Source organism: Camelus bactrianus, chromosome 17 (assembly GCF_048773025.1).
Source record: "Camelus bactrianus isolate YW-2024 breed Bactrian camel chromosome 17, ASM4877302v1, whole genome shotgun sequence".
Taxonomy (NCBI): Eukaryota; Metazoa; Chordata; class Mammalia; order Artiodactyla; family Camelidae; genus Camelus; species Camelus bactrianus.
The window spans coordinates 35,996,273-36,015,875 of NC_133555.1; the positions used below are offsets into that span (position 1 = coordinate 35,996,273).

The 19,603-nt window shown below is 56.8% G+C and overlaps 2 protein-coding genes across 19 annotated transcripts in view; one reads left to right on the plus strand and one right to left on the minus strand.

Annotated features, from left to right (window-relative positions):
• Nucleotides 1-5: 5 nt before the first annotated feature.
• TMIE (transmembrane inner ear) lies at nt 6-10,076 on the minus strand. The gene is made up of 4 exons (XM_010960100.3): nt 9,647-10,076; nt 6,246-6,363; nt 2,881-3,030; nt 6-2,575 (listed from the first exon to the last, which is right to left on the minus strand). Exons 1-4 carry the CDS (start codon nt 9,722-9,724, stop codon nt 2,475-2,477), a joined length of 447 nt encoding a protein of 148 aa, XP_010958402.3. The 5' UTR covers nt 9,725-10,076; the 3' UTR covers nt 6-2,474.
• Nucleotides 10,077-13,526: 3,450 nt separating this feature from the next.
• The window catches only part of ALS2CL (ALS2 C-terminal like), a 45,382-nt gene continuing 39,305 nt past the window's right edge, over nt 13,527-19,603 (plus strand). For 12 of the 18 annotated variants that reach the window (XR_012500033.1, XR_012500031.1, XR_012500034.1 and 9 more), the window contains exons 1-6: nt 13,529-13,651; nt 13,918-14,158; nt 17,756-17,854; nt 17,957-18,082; nt 18,868-19,066; nt 19,385-19,450. Coding sequence is in view for 6 of the 18 variants with exons in the window: in XM_074345038.1 (XP_074201139.1) it covers nt 17,980-18,082; nt 18,868-19,066; nt 19,385-19,450 (368 nt within the window). In the remaining 12 variants the exon portion in view is untranslated. The other 6 variants (XM_074345042.1, XM_074345043.1, XM_074345040.1 and 3 more) reach the window with 6 other exon arrangements.

Consider the following 19,603-nt stretch of genomic DNA (forward strand, 5'->3'; position numbering starts at 1 on the left):
CCTTGCCGAGGCCCCTCCTCACCCTCTGTGTCCAGACTGCCACAGGTGCAGCTCTCACAGCCCCACAAGGCAGGGTGGAGAGTAGGTGCTCGATTAAACACTTCTCTTCCCCATGCCTCCTCCTTCCTGGGCCTCGGAGGCCCCTCGTTCCCTGGTCCTGCTCAAGTGGGAGATGAGAGAACTGGATGGCTAGGATGGGTGACTCAGGCAGTTTATACTGAAAAGTGTAGAGTCCCAGGGTCTGCCTCCAAAGGTCCAGGGTGGCTCCAGCAGAAGGTGGAGGGAGTGTGTAGGGATGATATTGGGGTCAGATGATGGAGGGCCTAGAATGTACTGCCCAGGCTGAAGCTGGGGCTGCCAGGACACAGCATGAGGCTTGGGGTGAGCGTGCAGCTCTTTCTGGGCCAGGGAGGTGAGTATGGTCTCCTTGACTTTGGCCCGTCTCCTCGCCAGTGGCTAGAACACATCCTGTCATTGCCCTGAAACACTGCAATGGACCTTGACCTTTTAGCCCAGCCTCCTGCCTGGAGACAGGGGCAGATGCCCACTGGGATCAGACATTATCCCCACCATCAGCAGACATGCCTGTCCATAAAGGGCTAGTGGAGGCCCAGGTAAGAGGTCAGAGAGGCAGCTGGCAGGACAGATGGAGCTCGGGCCTGGACTTCTCCCAGACTTTACTAGCTGCTGTTTGACTTCAAGTGGCCCCTGCTCCTCTGGGCTTCTCCTGCCCAGCCAACAGGAAGGCTCTGCCCTGTGTGGGTAGAATGATCTTTGCCACAACCATATATGTATGAGAAGCCCATTGGCTTGTCCCTGAGGGCAGAGTCAGGGTTCCTACCTAGTGATGGTGAGTACTCAGCTTCCACATCAGGGCCTTCTGTAATTTCTCTGCCCACTGATGGCTCTAAGACCTGGTGCTCCTTCCCCTTTATCAGCTTGGGTCCTTCTCCTTGTGTAATAATGATCTGGGTCCAGATCAGGATCCAGGTTTGACTCCTCTGTGTCCCAAGCACCTGCCTATTGAAACCCACGGGATGGAGCAGAGGCAAGTGGAGAGCAGGCAGCTTCCTCCCCGGTCCTGACACCCTGCCTTAGGGCCAGGCCCCACTGGCTGCGGCTGACCCTCTGCCTCTTGGCCACCATTTCTCCCTCCAGCTCATCTGAATTCAGGCTGGGAGAAAAGTCAGGGGAGGGAACGTCCCTATCACTGATCAATGCATCACCCTCCACATAAATGCTCCAGGGACGGCGCATCTGAGGGCTCATCTCTGGTCCCTTGGGTGTGGGAAGGCACTCAGCTTTATTTACAAATCTCTGCAGGCTGCAGAGGCAGCGTGAGCGTTACCAGCAGCTCCACCTGGCTTGGAAACCTCTGGTGTCTCCAGGCCCAGGTCTGAGTTCCTCAGCTGATGTTCACTGCCACCTAGAAACCCCTCTCTGTATCTCCCCTCCCCAAGGATTCAGTCCCCAGGTGGCATTTGGGCCTTCACCTTCAGGGCAGCAGTGCGTCTTTTAGGCACTGGAGTTGAGAGTAGAAGAGGAAGCTGCGTGCTGTTATATTCAGCAGATGGAAGGCTATTTGCTGCCTCAATCTCTCACTGCCTGCAGCGGTGACCTCCTGGGGCCCTGACACCTCCCACCACAGCTGAGCATAGAAAGGGCCACCAGAACAGCCCAAGGTCTCCCTTGGCTTTTCAAATATTCCCTGGATTCCCAAGATGGGGCCCAGGTGCCAGCTTTCTTCCCTTCTCCCTCTAGCATACTGGCCTCAGCCTTCTGCACCCCGACCCACCCCTGCAGCCCCCAGCCCTGAGCCCCCGGGCCTTGTGCTAGGCCCCCCAGCAGCCTCAGCTGCATAGCAACGTGTAAGATAAGTGCATCTACTGCCTGGAGCTTGGTATCTTCTGGCCTGGGGGTTCTGCTTCTGGTCACCCTCTGCTCACCGCCCTGGGCCAGAACCCTTTCCGGGCTTGGGGCAGTCCCCTCACCACCAGGGCTGCTATCCACAGCTGTCCCCCAGCAACCCTCTCCCTCCCTGTGGCCAGCCCGGTGTGACCTTACATCTAGCCCGTCCATGTCAGCCTTCCCCTTCCAGAACGAAACCCTCATCCCACTACCCCTTTAGCCACTGCTGTTCCTGGCAGAGGAGGGCCAGAGGCACATTTGGGTGAGTACAGGCCACTTTGGATCTACAGAGGGACAGTGGCCCAAGACTACCTCTGCGGAGTGGCCATGTGGATGGGGTGGAAGGAGTGGAGTCCAGGCTCGGGGGCAGCATACCTGATGTAGTCTTGTCTCTGCCCGGATAGGTCCCCTGTCCTGGGCCTCAGCAACCCCCTCTGAGCAGGGAGAGGATGTTCTGCCACCTCTGGTCCATGTATGAGCTTAGAGTCTAAGATGTCTGGACCCTGGCCAGGACTATGAGCCCCAGGGCCGGCCAGCTTCCAGAGCTTCCAGAAATGGGGAATCTCTCATTTCTCTCCTTTCTTTTTCTTGGCCTCATTCTTCTCATCCTCCTCTACCTTGATGGCCACTGTATCCACACTGTCTTTCTTCTTCTTCTTCTTATCCTCTGAAGGGTAGAGGAAAGAGGCATGCAACAGGGGTTAGATTGGGTCCTAGGGCCCACGCCAGAGCCTCCCAGTCCAACCCTTCATTCTTTCTTCCTTCCAAACCTCCTACCTGCAGAATAGCTCCTTGTTTTCCCTGCCTCACTCTGACCCGTTATCTGTGCTCTAGTCTCCAGGGACAGGGCAGGGTCCTGGCCCTCAACCAGGTGGAGGGGAGGAATAGGGCAACTCCAGGCAGCAGGACCAAGAAGCTGGTAGGCGTGACAGGGTCAAATAGTGGCTGGGTTGAGGGCCGAGGCCTGCTCACCTCCGGGGACTTCCGTGAGCTCGTTGAGGGGTGGCACAGTCTCCAGTTTGTCTGTGTACATCTTGGCTGCCTTTCGCTGCAGGTACCGGGCTTCAATCTCCTTCCGGGTCCGTGGCACACGGCAGTTGAAGACACAGCAAAGAGTGATAACTACAGGGGGAGGGCAGAGCAGGCTTGGCCAGAGCTGGTGCTCAGACACCCTAGGAATGGTACCCAAATTTCAGGCCTGTCTCCATCTACCCATGTGTGTCTCACCCAAGATGTCTTTCCTGAGTAGGGCTGGCTTCACATAGGGCCCCACTCTCAGAAGAGCCTTGTGCTTGGTTAACGCTCTGCTGTCCCCATCTTGAAATTCTTAAGAATTTTTGAACAAGGGGTCTCATATTTTCTTTGAGTACTGGCCCTGTATGTTATGTCATCAGTCCTGGTCCTGAGGACTAACCTGAGAGCACCTGGAGGGCAGGGCACTGGGCTGCACCATGACTCAAGCTACAGCCTCCTGGAGGCTGCCCTGTGCTTCCAACCGAGGCCTCTGGGCTCCTGGTGCATCCTAGTTTTTTCTTCCAAGACTCCTGAGAGCACATCAGACCCTGGAGAATGTGGCTTCGTCCTTCTCAACCTCCCTAAGGACTAGCAGGGCTCCTCCTGGCTGTGAGAACCTAGGAGAGGGCATAGACCCTGCCCTGGGGTGTTCACATCAGACAGAGTTATTCCAGGAGTGGTTTTCCGGCTCAGGGCAGCTGTGCCCACACAAACTGGGACAGGGCATGGAGTTGGCCTGTCTAGGGGTGGGCAGGGCAGGGCTGCCAGGACTCGGCTGGACTGAGTTTATTTTTCTAAGGCCCCCACAGTCTGACCACCTTGGCCCTAGCCTCAGGGGAGGGAATGGAGCTGCTTCCTATTATAAATCAGATGACCAGACATAACTTCATGGCAGACTCTAGGAGCAGGAGGGCCAGGGAGGACAAGCCAGTCCTATTTTGGGGAAGATGGATCAGACCTATGTGGCCTGGGCTGGAGCACCCCCTGAGGTCATCTTGTGCAATCCCTCAGCCAGTATTGTGGCCCCACCGAGTCTCCCCCAGAATCACAGAATTTACTGCTAAAGGACTGGGTTCCTGAATGAATGGATGAGGCAGACAGCAACATCCAGGGGCAATCTGGGGCTGGGGGGCTGCACGAGGGCCCCAGCAGCAAGTCTGACTGTGCACTGCAGTTCGGGGATAGGCCTGAGAAGACAGCAGGCCTTTCTTATCCAAAGAGCTGGGTTCTGCCACCTTCCAGACCTCTATACTTAAGGCCCAAGTCTGGCCCCCAACCCCACTCTACTGGCTTGGGCCACCTCTCCCAGCCATCCTACCAGGCACCTCCTCAGGACCATGCCCACTCAGGCTCTCTGCAAAGGCTGGTTGGAGTCCCTGGGAGGCCTGGGCTTTAAGGGGAGCTCAGTGGCAGCTATTGGCAGCCAGAGCAGGACTCGAGCACCTCCCCTCACACCAGGTCTGCCCCATCCAGCCTGGCCTGGTTACTTCTCTCCAAAGAAGCAGAGAAATAGAGTTCCTTGGATCGAGTTCCAGGGCCCTGTCAGGGGCTTGGGATAGGAGTCCCTGGGGGTAGAGGTGACTTCCAGAAGCACCCTGTCCAGCTCCAGCCCCTCCACAAGGTTCTAGGGGTGCTGCTCCGCTAACAGCTGTACCACCCAGGTCCAGGCAGACTGGGAAGCGAGAAAGAAGTTTCCTCCCCAGAGATGGAGCTGTGTCATCCCTGCTCCCTAGAGCCCTGCATGGAGGGTAACAAGTGCTGACCTGCTGCTCAGAGGCCTTTACCTTCTCTAGGAAATGGGGTTAAGAGTGGAAGTTGATCTGTGTAGTTGAGGTTCAAGTGCCTCTTTGGGTCTGACCTGCAACTTTCCTGTGTGGCCCCAGACACCTCCACCATCTAGGGCCAAGCAGAGGTGGGGAGAAACCATTGTGTGTCTTGAAGCCCCACAGTGCCCTTACCTGTACTCCCCAGGGTGCCCCAGAGCTGCTCCCTGGACCTGCACCCTGGATGGTTCTGTGGCTTCTGCAGGGCAGATGCCTCCCCCAACCCTGCCTCGGTACTGGGGGTTGTTCCCCTCTCTGGACACCTGGAATGGGGCTATAGCCACACCTGTCTGTCTGTGGGGTCCTCCACTCAGAAGCCTGATGGATTCTTGGCCTTGGCTAGGAACAAAATGTAGCCTCTTGCTCAGATCCTTCTACCCTAGCCGTGAAGCGATGGCAGTGGGGGGAATGGATATTTTCTTGCAGGTAGGAGACTTCTGGTGCCAGGAGAAGCACATGCAAATTAGATATGTCCTTGTCTCCTCTGGTGCGCTCACATCTGGATGGGCCCTTGTGATCAGTTCTGCCCCTCTGGGAACTTAAATGCCCCTTTAGCCCCTGACCCAGGGTACACTCAGTAAATGTCTTGCAGGGGTTATCTGAGACCTGGGTGGAGGCTGTTTCCACCCACCTCTGCTCACACTATCCTTCTGTCTAGGATGCCTTTCCAGCTGCCTACCTGACAAAACCACTCATCCATCCTACCAATCTACAGCTCAGAGGACCTGTCCTCCATGAAGCCTTTTCGGGGGCATGGGTTTTCCTTTCCTTCACTGCCTGTGCCCCTGCTCCTCCCTTTGGCCTGTAGGAACTTCTATCAGACTATGCTTTGTACCCTGGCGGCCTCCCTCATCCAGCTGACATTTCTTGGCCCCCTTTTCTCTAACTCCAGATGCCGACTCCGGAAGGACAATTGAAGGGAGCATGCCAAGCCTGCTTCTGTTATGACTTCGCATCAAGTAACTCCCAGGTCCAAGGGAGGAAGGGGTCTCTTGCTTTTAATTGAAGTGGGTGTGAGTCATTCTGGGGAAATGGTATTTGACAATGCAGGGTTTGCAGCCTGGGAGCCACGTGTGCTGGGCTGAACTGGGGAGCCTTTAGGACTGAACTGTGGCCAAGAGTGGCCTTGCTGGGGCCCCTGGGCTTGGGCACTTTAAGTTGGCCAAACTACAGGAAAAGCATCAGGAGGCCAGTGATAGGGAAAAATGACACGTTCTCGTCCTGGTTCAGTGGAGTCCCCTGTAATTACCGTAATTGCCATGTGGCTGCATCCCTGATCGGGCAGAATACTTCAGGTCACCACTGGTCTGTCAGCTCTCCACAGGGACTTTGTGTGGCTCAGGAGGTGCCAGAAACCACAACGGGCCTCTTGCTGGCGCCTGGCCTGCTTGCACTGCCCGGAATTGCTGCTCTGAGCCCCTGGGGGTGGTGCTGAGGGGGAAAAGGATTTGCTATGCTCCCACTGTGTTATGGTGGGGAGAGCGAGGAGCAGCTACTCACTGATGGACAACACGAAGAGCGAGAAGATGCCAACCACGTGCCACAGTCGCATGTCCCAGAACACCACCGTCTCCTTGGTCAGTGGGGGTGGCTTGGGCTTGGGCGGAGCCGTGCTGGGCTGCAGGTCAAGAGAGAACAGTGAGCCAGGCAGAGGCCAGGGGCTAGGACCGAGGCCGAGAGGGACCCAGGTCTCAACAAGGAAAAGCATTTCAGAATCTCCTAGAATCAAATGACTTAGACATTCATAACCAATGCCCCAAACTTCGGGAAGTTCCAGACTTAGAACAAGAGAAGAGGGCAGGGCCCCAGAACAATGGAGCCAGGAACTTAGAGTACAAGGGTGGCTGATGTTTGGAAGAAACCAAGGCCCCAAGGGGCAAACATGAATGGCCTGTCTCAATCAACTTCAAGTCCCCTCCTTTCCTCTCCAGTCCTGGGCCCCACACAGGCAGATAGGGTCTCAGGACCAAGGCCAGAGACAAGGCAAGGCTTGTACTATCCTGGGGGACTTTGCTCTCACACCCCCCCAGTGGGGTGAGGTGTGGAGCTAGAGCCAGGGCCCTGTGACTGTTACTTGACCAGGACCCCCCACCAGGTGGCCTCAGCAGTTGCCTGTCCTACTTGGGTCACCTCCTCTGACCAGAAGGCTAGGCCAGATTCCTTACGGGACAGGACTAGCTAAATTGTCCGAAATGCATTAGCGACACCTGGAGGCCAAAAGTTGTAAGCATGGCTGGAGAAAAGTAGAGCGCCGTGAGCCACTTCTCACCTTCTCAGTGGGACACCAGCTACCCTGTTCTGGGGGTCTGAGTGGACGTGGCTCTGCTGTGGTGGGTCTGAGCAAGACCTGTTCCTGACCTGCGGGGCTGAGAGGGATATGACCCTATCTCTTTCACCAAGTTTGGCTGAGGGGTGTGGATGGGGGTTAGTACTTGGAGGGAGAGAGGACCCTGGGGCATCTGTGCAATGAGTTGTCCCCTGATTAACCAAATAAGGACAGACATGAAGAATCTCTTCCAGCTCTCTGGGAAGGAAAGGCAACCCACAGCTCAACCACCTGTCTAGTCTTTCCCTGGTCCATAAGCATGGATGGGGCACCTACCAAAAGCCAGATACTTCGTCATCAGATGAGCACCACCCTTTAGCATGTTTTGGGGATGCTTGGAGAGGATCAGCAGCCTGTCCTAGGTAACCCAGAGGATCTGTGTCCCCAGGATTGGTATGTGATTCCCTGGTTCTTTTCTCTTAACCAAGGTGGACTGGGGTGGGAGCCTTCTTTTCTCTAGGCTTTGGTTTCTCCATCTGTAACATGATTGAGGTGGTTCCAGGGGTCTCTGGGAAGCTCTACCCTGTCTAAGTGGTAAAATTGATAAGAAGACTCTCCTCCTCAGCATCATCTCTGGGGCCTGGATCCATTTGCGAGGTCAGACACATGTATATGGGGTCCAGCACATGTGTGGGTTCAGGGCAGATGGGAGGGGGCTGGGGCACACATATGGGGCTGGGGTTGGGCACTGTTGGTACAGGGCACATGCATGGTTGGGGCACACATGCATATGGTTGGCACATGTCTGTAGAGTCAGGACCAAGGTCTGGGCAGTGGCAGGGTTCCCTGATTGTAAGGCTCAGTGAGTTGGCCCAGCTGAGTTGTATGACTAGAAGACTCCAAGGCCAGAGTAAATATCTCAGATTCAGAGCCTGGGCAGCCAAGAGCTCACTTCTGACACATTTTTGTTCCAGCTTTGTTCAAGACACCCCCAAAGGGGTCTTGGGTAGAGGGCAACAGGTAACAGTCGGGCATCTCCTTGTAGTGAGTACTGCTAGGGGTCTGGACTCCGAAGCTTGGAGGCCCAGCCTGCATCAGAGCCTCACAGGCTGATGGAAGATGATGCCTGTAGGGGCTGGGTAGGTGGTGTCATGGACCCCACCCTGCCCATCTTTCTGGTGCTTCCCTGGATCCCCCAGGCTCAGCCAGGCCCTTGCTCAGACTGTAGGCAGATGGCAGGCAGATAGAATCCAAATGCAATTTCCCTTGATAAACTGGGAGAAGGTGTGCTCCTGGGGGACTGGGGGAAGAGTCCTTGGCTCAGAACTGATTAGATACCCGCCCTCAGCCTTCTCCTGCACCCTGACCAGCTCAGTTTCTGCACCTAAGGCCTCAGGGCAGTCCGTGAGGGGCCCAAGTACACTGCATGGGGCTGAAGCCAGCCTGGCTCTCCTTACAGGGACCCGAGCTGACATCTGACTCCAGCTCAGCCTTTTGATCACACCCCCTGGTCAGCAGCAGAGGCAGGCTAGCATGGGGGTGCAGGACTCTGTCCCCATGTCCCTTAGACCCTTTAGTTCAAGGCTTTGTTCCCTCACACCCCAAGGATAAGGCCCTGTTCTCCCTCTCCCATTCTGTCCCCCAGCACCTCGAGGGCTCTCCTGAGTACTTTGCCATCTCTTACACTTGTTTCTCTGCTTTCTCCACTCTGCCCCTGCCTACACAGGCTCCGACCCCACTCCTCCCTGGTCCTGCAGATGGCCTCCACCCTTCCCTTCCTGGTCCCAGTCAGCCTTCTGGCCAAACCCCAGCCATCCTCCTCACCTCTTCCTGGGCTGTCTCAGCAGCTCCTCCCAGTTCTCCCAACTATGCGTCCTCTTCCAACTAATTCTCCTCCTTCCAAACCAAGACTCATCATGACTCTTCCCTGCTCATAAACATTTGCTAGCTCCCAGCTGTCACCAGGACAAAGTTAAGACCCTTGAGTCCCTGGGCCCTGCCTTTCCTGCCCCTCCTCTCCAGGGCCTAGTGCACCCCATGTAATCAAACTCAACACGCGGCTGCTCTATAAAGGGTATTCTCATCCTCCTGCCTGGAAAGCACAAATACCTCCTTCCCAAGGCTGTCTCTCCCTTATTAGCCAGGGTACCCTGGAGGATCTCTGGAGCAGATGCTGTTTCCTCCAGCAGATTCTAAGGTCAGTGACTAGATCTCGCCTATCAGATTAGGGGTCACTGAACCCAAGGCACTATGCAGCACCACTCCCCACCGCCCCCACCTTCTGACTCCACTAAACCAAAAACTAAAGGATAGGGGCGAAGTGTCTGCCATTAGGCTGGGCCAAGCTGTATCCCCAATCAGACTGGGAATCCCTAAGGTCAGGGTAAGTCTCCCATCAAACTAATGTTCCTGAAATCAGGGGCTGTGCCCTTCCATCAGACCAGGGACACTAAGATTGGGGGCTGAGTCTCTCCCACAGCCTGGAAGGGCTTGGGACAGGGCTGTGTCTCCCATTTAAACAGGTCTCCTAAGGCAAGAGGAAGGGAAACGCCAGCTCCCGGTCAGAAAGGCGCTCCCAACCTTCTGTCTGGATGGTGACAGCCACCCCGATCCCCTCCGCGCCGCCCCGCCTCACCTCCACCAGCTGCCCGGCGACCGCAGCGAGGCAGACCCCCAGCGCGGCGCCGCCCAGCGCCCAGAGCTGCCCCGCCATCTTCGTGCCCGTAGCGCCGCTCGGGCTCGGCCACAGGTCGGGGGAGCCGAGGGATACTGGCCGGGCCGCGTTGGCGCGGTGACTGCTCCTTGGGCAGCCGGCGCTCGGCGGTGGCGATCTGGTCGCAGGCTGCGAGTGGGCATCATTTATTCATCGTAGGTGTCTGGTTCCTGTTGCTGCCCGCCTCCCGCATCTCTGCGGGTGGAGATCCCGCCCCCGTCGGGAGATCAGACTCCAGACTGCCCCCACCCCCACCTCTAACTAGACCAAGACCAACACTGGTGGGAGTGGGTGGGAGGGAGGACAGTTTGGGGCCAGGTCCTCAAACAACAGGTCCCATCCTCCTTTCCCAACTCGGGTCTCTGTTTATCTATTGGGACAAGGGGAGGGGCTGGAATCTGCTGATCCGGGAGGCCCTTCCCATTCTGACGTTCTGAATTAGAAAAACCAGTACTGGACCCATATTGGGGTGGGTGAGGAGAAGGGAGGCAGACAGGTTGCTATGGTGACAGTCACTCAGGGATGTCCTGGGCTTTCTGGGCTGGCTTCCTGCCCAGAGGCAGCTCTGGTCACCCTGGACACCACAGCAGAGGAGTAGGGGGATGGCGAGCAGGGGATGGTATGGTCAGAGCAGCCAGCTGCAGGTGCTATGGAAGCTTCCTGAAGGAGCCAGCATCTGTGGCCCCAAAGGACAGTGTGAGCTCCCCGGAGAAGGGCTGGAGGACCATATTCTGATTCTGGCTGATCCTCAGCCTCTGCCCCAGCCTGAGCTCTGACTGTCACTCCAGTCTGAGCCTTAACTCTGACCTCACACTGAACCCGGCCCACATTGCACTCTGGTCCTGATCTCAGAGTGAGCCCTGACAACTCCAGGGATTGAAGGAAGATCTGAGGAGCTGAAGAGACCTGGGGAGGACTTTGGAAGAGGAATAGGGAGGCCTTGGGTAGGGGGACTCTTCTGGTCCATCCTCCCCTGTCTCCTTTCCTTCCTTCCATTATTATTAATCTCCAGCCTGCTGAATGCTGGAGAAGCAGTCCAGCGTTGGACCCCTGCGTTCCTCATCACCAAAAGCACCAGTGGAGACCTGCATAGGCTGGGGTGCTTTGGGTCTTGGGCCCACCCTCAGAACTGGGGACCCTGTAGATCCAGAGCTTTGTAGTTTTGGATTCAAATACTGACTTTGGAGTCAAACTGACTTAAAATAACAAGGTGGCCTGCAAGGCTTAGTGCAGTTTTAAGCTTTAATAACCTCAGTTTTTTATTTAATAACCTCAAAAGTATAAAGCTACAAACTTATAAGAAACACAATTAAAAGTTTAATTATTTAAATTTCCTTTTTTGCCCTCTGATGGCAAAACTTGACACAAAAAAATTAGTTATCCAAAATTCACAAAATGAAATTAGCATAAAGAAAATACAAGCAATGAAATTTTCAAATTCTGTTTCTCATAAATTTGTAGCTTTATACTTTATAACTTCTGAAATTATTCAAGCTTAAATCTAAGACTTCCGGATATGATCATATTGACAGCTGTGACCCCTCTGTGGGCTACTTAACCGCTCCAAGCTTTAATGCCTCATCTGTAAAATGGATGTAACTGCAGTATCATGGCATCTGCCTTCAGTAAATGTGAGTCGTTAGGATTATTGCTGTCATTGTTAAAGGCAGTGTGAAATTACACTCTGTAAAAGCCAACTGTACTTTGTTCAATCAGTGCCCTAGTCTTGAACATTTTCATATTTCCATTTCTCCGATGTTAAACACCACTGTGAGAGAACATCCTGAAAGTTAAAGCCTTTTCCATCTTTTTATTCCTCTCCCCTGTTTACTTGTGAAGAATTGAGGCCCAGAGAGGGGGTGTGCCCTGCCTAAGGTCACTCAGGAAATGGGGCCTCAAACTCAGCTTTCAGCTTTTAACCCAGGGCTCTTCTCACCTTCCAGTACTGTTTCTACTTCTTACGAGGGTCTCCATATATCTCTGCACCCCAGCCCTGAGTTGGGCCCATCATTTCTAGGGTGGCAGAGCTCAGGAGCGTCAAGCTCTCCAGCTTGGTTCCCCTGGAAGGCAGTCTCTCCTCCATGTATGGTGGCGTGAATGCTGGCCTGCAGAATGCTGTTTGTCCCTTGTGTATTATTTTTAGCTCCTATGGGTTTCCTGTAGGGATCTAGTCCAGCCTCCATGGCCTCTGGCTTGGAAGCTGTGGGTAGAGTTTGGCAGTGGCCAGGAGACCCTCCTGGACATTCTCTTCTGGAGCCTGAAACCCTAGGGCTCAAGATTCAGCTCTGGGGAAGCAGGGGATAGGGAGCAAGGATCCCCCTAGTCTCAGAGCCAGGCTGGGATCTGGTGCATCTTGCACTTAGCCTGGACTGGGGGTGGGGGCTGGGCAGTCTAGGCCTGTGACACAGTGGCTGGGGCCTGCTGGGAACTGGCAGTCTCTGACCTCGTTGGCCTCGGGCCTGGCCCAGAATAGCTCTGGGGATGGGCCAGGCCTGGATGAGACCTGTGTGTGCATAAGCATGTGTTTGTATCCCAGGGCACTGGAGTGCAAGGGAGTGCATGTGCACTCTGCCTTTGTGCGTGTCTAGATGTGAGTCTTGGTTTGTATTCCAGGCAGGAGTGTGTGAGTCTGTGAAGCTGCACACATGTACAGGGCTGCCACCCAAGCTGTGCAACGTGGAGGCCCTGCCAGTGGGTTCTATAACAGATGGGTCCCTGTGGCACAGGTGAGTGTACACACCACCACATTCTCATGACTGTGGAATTGTATATGTGTGTGGGGTATGTGGGAGAGGTGCACATCCGTCATAGGACTGGGCAAGGGCCCTGGGCTGCGCTCCAAGGGGCCAAGGGCAGGTGGACCCAGTGGAGGCACTCTTTTAGGCATAACAAATTACCAGTGATGCTGGGAGAGAGTCTGGGCCATCTGGTAGATAGTGAAACTGGACTTGGCAGTGACTGTGATGTCACCTGGTGAGTAGGGAATGGGTGAGGGAAGACTTGTCCCCAGCCTTCCAATTCCCCTATATATGGTTGAACAGGAAGTCTGGGCTCTGGGGAGGAAGCAAACAAGGCCTTTCCCTTCATGCTGGAGTCCAGGCAGCACTGCCTTCCTGGGCTGCAGGTACAGAGGAGGAAACTAAGGCCCAGAGATGGGAAAGGGCTGGCCCAGAGACACCCAGCACAAAATGGGATCCCTCCTTCTCAGGGCCTGGCCTGCCTGTCCCATTTATCACCCATGGTGAGAACACACGTTCCTGGACAAACTTGCTCTCTACACATGTGGCCAGCCCTTGACCCTTCCTCCCAAGCCCCAGAGACCTTTTGCCTGCCCACCTCCATGAGCCAGGGGACCCACAAACCCTCCAATACCCTGCTCATATGCCAGGAGACCCTTCACACCCTCCATGTACACCCCTCCACTGGGGATCTCTCTTCAGCTTGGCAGAATGGGGCATGCCTCCCAGCGCCTCAGACTTGAATTTTGGTGGGCCACCCTTCTTTCTCTTCCATTGCCAGTCTCTGGACGGGGCCTCTTGGCCTCAGTGTTGTTCTGTGAAAGGGGCACTGAAACGGGTCATCCCCTGGAACCTGCATGCAGGAGCGAAGTGATGGGGGACCCGCCGGCTGACAGCTGGCTCCTTTGTTACAGGCTTGAACCATGGCCCCTCTCCTTCCTGGCAGGTCCGCAGGGACTAGACTCCCGCCACCTTTTTCCAAGGTCGCAGGCCTTGGCACAGACAACCGCTGGCTTCACGCTCCACGGGGCCATGTTGAGACTCAGGAGTGGGGGCAGGGGACTTCCGCAAGGTCATTCAGACAAGAGTGGCGGCTGACTGCGGACGCCAGGCCCACGGGGGCAGCCTCGGCCACTTTTGGCCACAGGTTTCACCAACCTACCCGGCGCTCCTCTTCTGCTGGACTCTGGTGACTGGTGGGGGTCGAGGAGGTCATGGGGTTGCACCCAGGCAGGCAGAACGTCAGAATGGGGGTAGGGGCCCGAGGGGGCTGGGACAGGGAAGCCGAGGTCGCCTCCCAGACATGGCCCTTCTCTCCTGGGCGTAAGAGTGTGTGTGTGTGTGTGTGTGTGTGTGTGTGTGTGTGTGTGTGTGGCGGGGAGGGTGGGAGAGAGGGGGGTGGGGAGATTAAGCTCCCTTTCCTCTCCTCCTTTCCCCACCGACTCTGGGTCCCAGGAGCGTAGGGATCCTGGAGGACGCCAGACGGAGACCACGGGAGAAACCTCGTGCGCGGGGCTGACGGACGCCACTTCCCGCCTCCTCCTAGGCGGGCCCCAAGCCTCCCACCCCAAGCGACACCCCAAGGCGGGGCGGGGCGGGGCCGGCGGGCACGGGGGCGGGGCGGGCGGCGGAGGGCGGGCGTCCGCGAGCCAGCGACCGCCGCGGCACTCCCGGCGCGGGGCCCCGCACCGCACAGGTAAGGGCGGGGTGGACGTCGCGCGTCTGGGGACGGGCTCCTCTGCCCCCGCTTTCCTCGCTGCAGGTGGGACTGTCGCCTCGGTGCGCCCCCCGGGCCGCCGTGTAGCCGACACTCCGCGACTCCTCGGTCCCCGGAGGCACTCACACCCAGAGCCGTCTGAATTTGTCCGAAGGCCCCTCTGTCCCAGCGGGGTTCAGCTTCGTCCTCCCCGCCCCGCGGTCACCCAGCTCGGCTTTAGGGGCAGCGCAGGGACAGCTCCCCCCACCCCCCGCCCAGCCCCAGAGCCGTGCCTGGCACGAAGGTAGTGCCTAAGGACTTGCCTGGGCCGTAGGGCGACCCCGCGGGGCCTCACCCAGCCTGAGAGACTGCCAGGAGGAGGTGACACCGACTGGTGTTGCCTGCAGTGAGAACGGCATGGGCAAATGCCTGATGGCTGGAACAGGACCCCATGTTTGGTAAATTAGAGTAACTGCGTGTGCCTGGCCGGGGAAAGGAAAGAAAGCTGTGAAGAATGCGACTGGAGAGATTGGGAGGGTGAGGGATGGGGTCTAGGACAAGAAGCCTTGGAGTCAAGGAGGGGCAGAGGAAGGGTGCAGAGAAGAGGTCGAGGTGGAGACTGTGAGGGGTGAGCTATGACAGCTCAGCGCCCCCTCCCTTGGACAGCCCCTCCCTCCTCTGTCTACCACTGAGCTTGCTGCTTGATCAAGGGGGTTAAAACACAGCTCAGGAAAGGCAGCACTTCCTTGCCTGTCCAGACCAGGAAATAACAGTGGGTGCCATGACAGGGTGTGGCCAAGGGGCCTGAGGGGCCAGGCCTTGGAAAGGGCGGGGGAGGCCTCAGTGACCCTGCCTGAGAGGGACCCAGCATGGTCAGAGGCCAGGAATGCAAGGAATAGAGCAGGTCTGACTGCTGGTTAGATTGCTACAGGGACAGGCAGCTGACTCACCTGGGCACGTTAAGACTAGCTGGTCTATCCTCACCCGCCCCATGGTGAACATGAAGGCTGCCTGGAGAGCCTACGTGCTTGCTGTGTGCCCTCAGGTGAGTTGCCGAGCCTTCTTGAACCACCTAGCTCTAGTGACCTTGGTGGGACTGGGAGCCAGAGGCCTGGATCGGAGCTCTGTACATGCTCTACAGTTAGTATCTCTGGGCCCTCTCATGCCTTCCTGGGCCTCAGTTTCCCCATAAGTACATCATGTGCAGCTATTACTAAGCAACCTTAAAACTGGTTGGAGCAAAAGGGTTAGGAGGCCATGCTCTTGACCAGAGAGGAGTGGGTTGGAGGTGGGAATGGGGTTTGAGGGGGGAGACTTCTGCTGGGTCCCTGTTGTGGTAGGTTCAGCACCTCTTCCTCCTCCCCTGACAACATGTACACTCAGGTACACTCATGCCTGGCCTGGTCCCTGCCCTCACACTCTCCACATCGCCTCCAGGATGAAGCCCCAAAACTCCTTAGCCTGGAGCAGGGGCTCTTGGGGCCACCAGACCAGATGTCGAGCCTCAGCTGCAGTCTTCCCCCCAACCCACCACCTCACCAGCCACGCTTAACCTCTGACCTTTCCTCTGGGCAATGTGACTCAGTTCCCTAGGATTAGGGATGCCTTTGGGGCCACAGACCTGGACGGGTCCCAGAGTAGTGTTGCCAGTTTGGGTCTGTAAGACTCATCCTGAGGGGCCCCTGGCTGCGTTGAGAGTTAAGGGAGGCTGAGGATCAGATCTCCATACCTAGAGCAGCTCCACTCTGCCAGTTTATCCTTTCTAGGGAAGACTAAAATATTTTGAAAAGCTGTGGTCTAGTCAGACCCCGTTTCATAGAGGAGGTGATTAAGGCATGGCTGTGGATAAGCTGGGGGATGGCCAGGGCTGAATAGCTGGGTGGGGGTCAGAAGAAGGCCGTCTGGGAGCTGCTGAGGTGTGATCCATGGGTCAGGGGTAGGAGAGCAGCTGCCTGCCCCCGTAGGGGGAAAGGGAGGAAGCCTGAGAGGGAGAGGAGCGCCCTGGGCGTGGCATTGGTTGGGATGATCCCCAGGTAAGTGTGAGTGTAGGGGATCTGATATTCAAGGCCTCTCAGCTCATCCTGATCTGGTTCCTAGTCTGCACCTCCCATCCTGGCTTTACCCTCCTCCCTTTACCTTTAGCCAGTGTCTTCACCTCTCAGCCCAGACCCCAGCAGACTGCCAGCTGAGGGTGGAAAGGCCACTTCCCAAAGGGCCTTTCCATTCCACTGGTTTCTGGAGACACAGGTGAGAGGCAGATGGGCCCAGGCTACACTTGTTGCACCACTGACCCCTTGGCTTGGCTTTCCTGGTCTGCCTGGAGACCCACAGGGGGCTGGGGCTGCTGCAGGGGCCAGTAGAGAGAGGCTGCAGCTGGATGTCCAGCTGCTTCCCCTTCCTGCCTCTCCCTCCCAAGGCCTCACCCTCCTGAAGCAACAGCAGCAGGAAAGGTGGGGCAGGAATGTCTGGGCTTGGGCCTTGGCCAGAATTCTCAGGCACCCGCCCCATTCTGCCCCAGAGCCAATTCCCTAGGAACTGCAGGCTCTGCCAGGGACCTAGAATGCTCATTGGTGTCCTTGAGTCTGGGTGGGGAGGGAGGGATAAGAACCCTTCCCATTTGCTCTTTTGGTCTAATCTGTGTCGCCTTCCGATCATTGGCTGCCTCAGTTTTGTCTCCAGTCTAACCTAGGTCAACTAACTTGGAGCCTCAGAGTGTCAGAGCCAGGGAGAGGCAGAACCTGAGGGTCTTGGGTTAAAAGACTCTCTAACTCTCAACCCCGAGGCATATGGTTTGGTCACCTGGGCAGATGACCTCTTGCCAGGTCGGATAGGAAAGGGCTGTATCTGATTGGAGGCTGCAACCTGGCTGTGGGGGCTGGGTTTGAACCCAGGCCCCTTGCTACCCCTCTCTCCAGTCAGGAGGCTGCATTCCCAGGAGATCCTGTCTGCTTGGAGGGTCTCTCTCTCCAGGGCAGAAAGTCCAAAGACCTGTCCACCCCCATGGCCCCCACATCTTGAGTGGGACCCATCCTGCAGGGTCAGCCAGGAGGGTCTGGCTCCTGCCCGTGCTGACCTCACCTTCTCACTGCTTGGCACCATCTCCCCAGATCTGACTTTGGATCCCACCACTCCCTCACTCTGAGGCCCTCCATGGCTCCTCCATCAGCTGCATGGGCAGCTCTTGGTGGTCCACTGTGGACTTCATGCCCATCAGACTTTGCTTTCATGGTTCTTCACCTGCACATTTTGTCTTCCTCTCTGCCTCTTTATTTCCTGCCCATGCTCAAGGCTCCAGTAGGCTATTCCCCTCTCCCCGCAGACCTCTCCTTGCTTACACAGCCCTACTGGGTGATGGGGGCTCCTGAGCCATGGCCTTAAGAAAAAGGCTGGGCTCCTCTGACATTCCAGAGATCCAGTGGAGAGGGGACTAGGTCAGAGCACCACTCTCTAGGTATTACTCTGAGCCCTTGGGAACCTTGGTGGGTGTTTGAGCACAGGAATGAGCCGGCCAGAACTAGGCTTGAAGAGCACCTGCCTTTTGGGGTAAAAAGGAATGCTTCCTTTGGCAGTTCTGAGCCCTCTCTCCCACTCCTTCAGGCTCCCCTCATCTGGACTCAGGTGGAGAGCAGGCAGGGGTCACTGACCAGTTCAGGAACTCCCCTTTGGGATGACCTGGGCTCATTGCTCAATTCCAAGGTACAGTGATCATGGGCCTTGCTTCTGAGCATAGCCTGGGAGGATGGGCACTGAACCTGCTCCCACCACTGCTATTCACTCTAATCTATGCCCGGTTCACAGGCCCTGAGTCCGGCACCCTGGCCATGTGCAGCCCTGAGGAGGCAGCCCTGCTGCGGCTGGAGGAGGTCTTCTCGGAAACCCTTACCCGCATCAACAGCCTTGTCCTCCAGCCCCTGCTCACAGCTGGTGAGTCTCGGCTCTCCAGTGGGGAGGGTGCGGGGTGCAGGAACCATCCAACAGGACTCCTCCCCTTGTTGGACCTTCTGAGCTGCAGCTTTCTCAACTGTAAATGGGAGCAGTGACATTTGGTATGACCATCTTCTGATGTGACCAGGGCCCTTGCCCTGGTTGTTGTTGGCTGCTCCCTTCTCAAAGGGACCCTGAGGGGCCAGGTCATGAACCCCATGCTAGGCCAAACCTACTGTGAATGGAGACAATATTCTACCTCTTCCAGGGCACAGGCCTGGATTCTCATCCTGCTTTCACCCAGGGCATGACTAAAAGGCAAGATGCCCAGGTTTTACTTCCAGCGTGGATCTCACTTGTGAAGTGACCAGTCACCTTGGGCAGGTGCCTTCCTCTTGGGGGCTTTGTTGGTGCATCTGTGAATGTAGGGGACTACCGGACCCTATGACTCAATGTTCCAGACCTGAGGAAGCTCAGAGACTTGGGGAATTAGTGTACTTGGTGGCCCTAGGTCATCAGTGCTGCCCCTGTTTAGTGAGGCAGTGGACACGTGCCCCTGTTTACTTCACAAGGGTGCCGCCCACTGCTCCAGCCTGCCCATCCCCTGCAGAACTCAAGGGGGAACATTGGTTTCTAGTCCTGTTCCAAGGGATGTGGGACCCTGACTGCAGCTCCAGGGTTATGGGTGCTGCTTGCCCTTGGGTGGCCACACGGGGCCTCTGTGTGCTCCCTGGAAGGTGGAGCAGCCCTGTTCCCCTCACAGTGTGCCTGTGCTCCTGCCCCAGCCCCAGACCCCTCAGACTCCTGGGGCAGAGAGTGCCTCCGGCTCCTGCAGCAGCTGCAGAATAGCTCCCAGCAACTGTGCAAGGTGACTGAGGAAAGCCTGCAGTCACTGCGGGAGAGGCTGCACCACCCGGACTCTACTGGTCTGGAATCCCTGCTGCTGCTGCACAGCGCTGACCGCGTCCTGCAGGTCCACATGGAGTAAGACAGCCGAGGCGGGGATGGGGCTGACATTGGGACTCGCCTAAGTCAGGCTTCCGCAAAGATTTGGGATTGGATGTTAGGCTGGCGTCAGGCTCAGACACCCCAGATCTGAGCTTGGGGGTCTCCCAGGGAAGAAGGGCTTTGAGTTAGAATTGTCTAGTTGGGTCAGTCAGGACTCAAGGTCACCAGTGCCCAGAGCCAGGTCCTCAGGGCTGCAGCCACTCAGTGGGTGGGATCTGGGGACCCCAGAAGGGCAGGGACTTGGGTTTGGAGCTGGGGGTTGGGCCTGCAAGGTGTCCCGTGTGCTGCCTGCAGGTACATTGATTCCTACACAAGCTGTGTGGTGGTGCAGGCCTTTCAGAAAGCAGCAAAGAGGAGGAGGTGAGCATGGGGGTGCTGCAGTGGGCCTCTGAGTTGGGGGGTGTTTGGGAGGGAGGGCTTGGGGAAGCCCCATCCCCAGAGCAGCAAGTGTCATGACCCTGGGGACTTGTCCTGAGCACTCCCGGTTCTATCAACACGCTGATCCACATCGGA

Coding starts and splice junctions, on each gene's coding strand:
- TMIE (XM_010960100.3), bottom strand. CDS start 9,724: ATGGCGGGGCAGCTCTGGGCGCTGGGCGGCGCCGCGCTGGGGGTCTGC. Junction 3,031..6,245: donor GCTCTTCGTGTTGTCCATCA/GTGAGTAGCTGC, acceptor CTCCCCCTGTAG/TTATCACTCTTTGCTGTGTC. Junction 2,576..2,880: donor GCTCACGGAAGTCCCCGGAG/GTGAGCAGGCCT, acceptor TCTACCCTTCAG/AGGATAAGAAGAAGAAGAAG.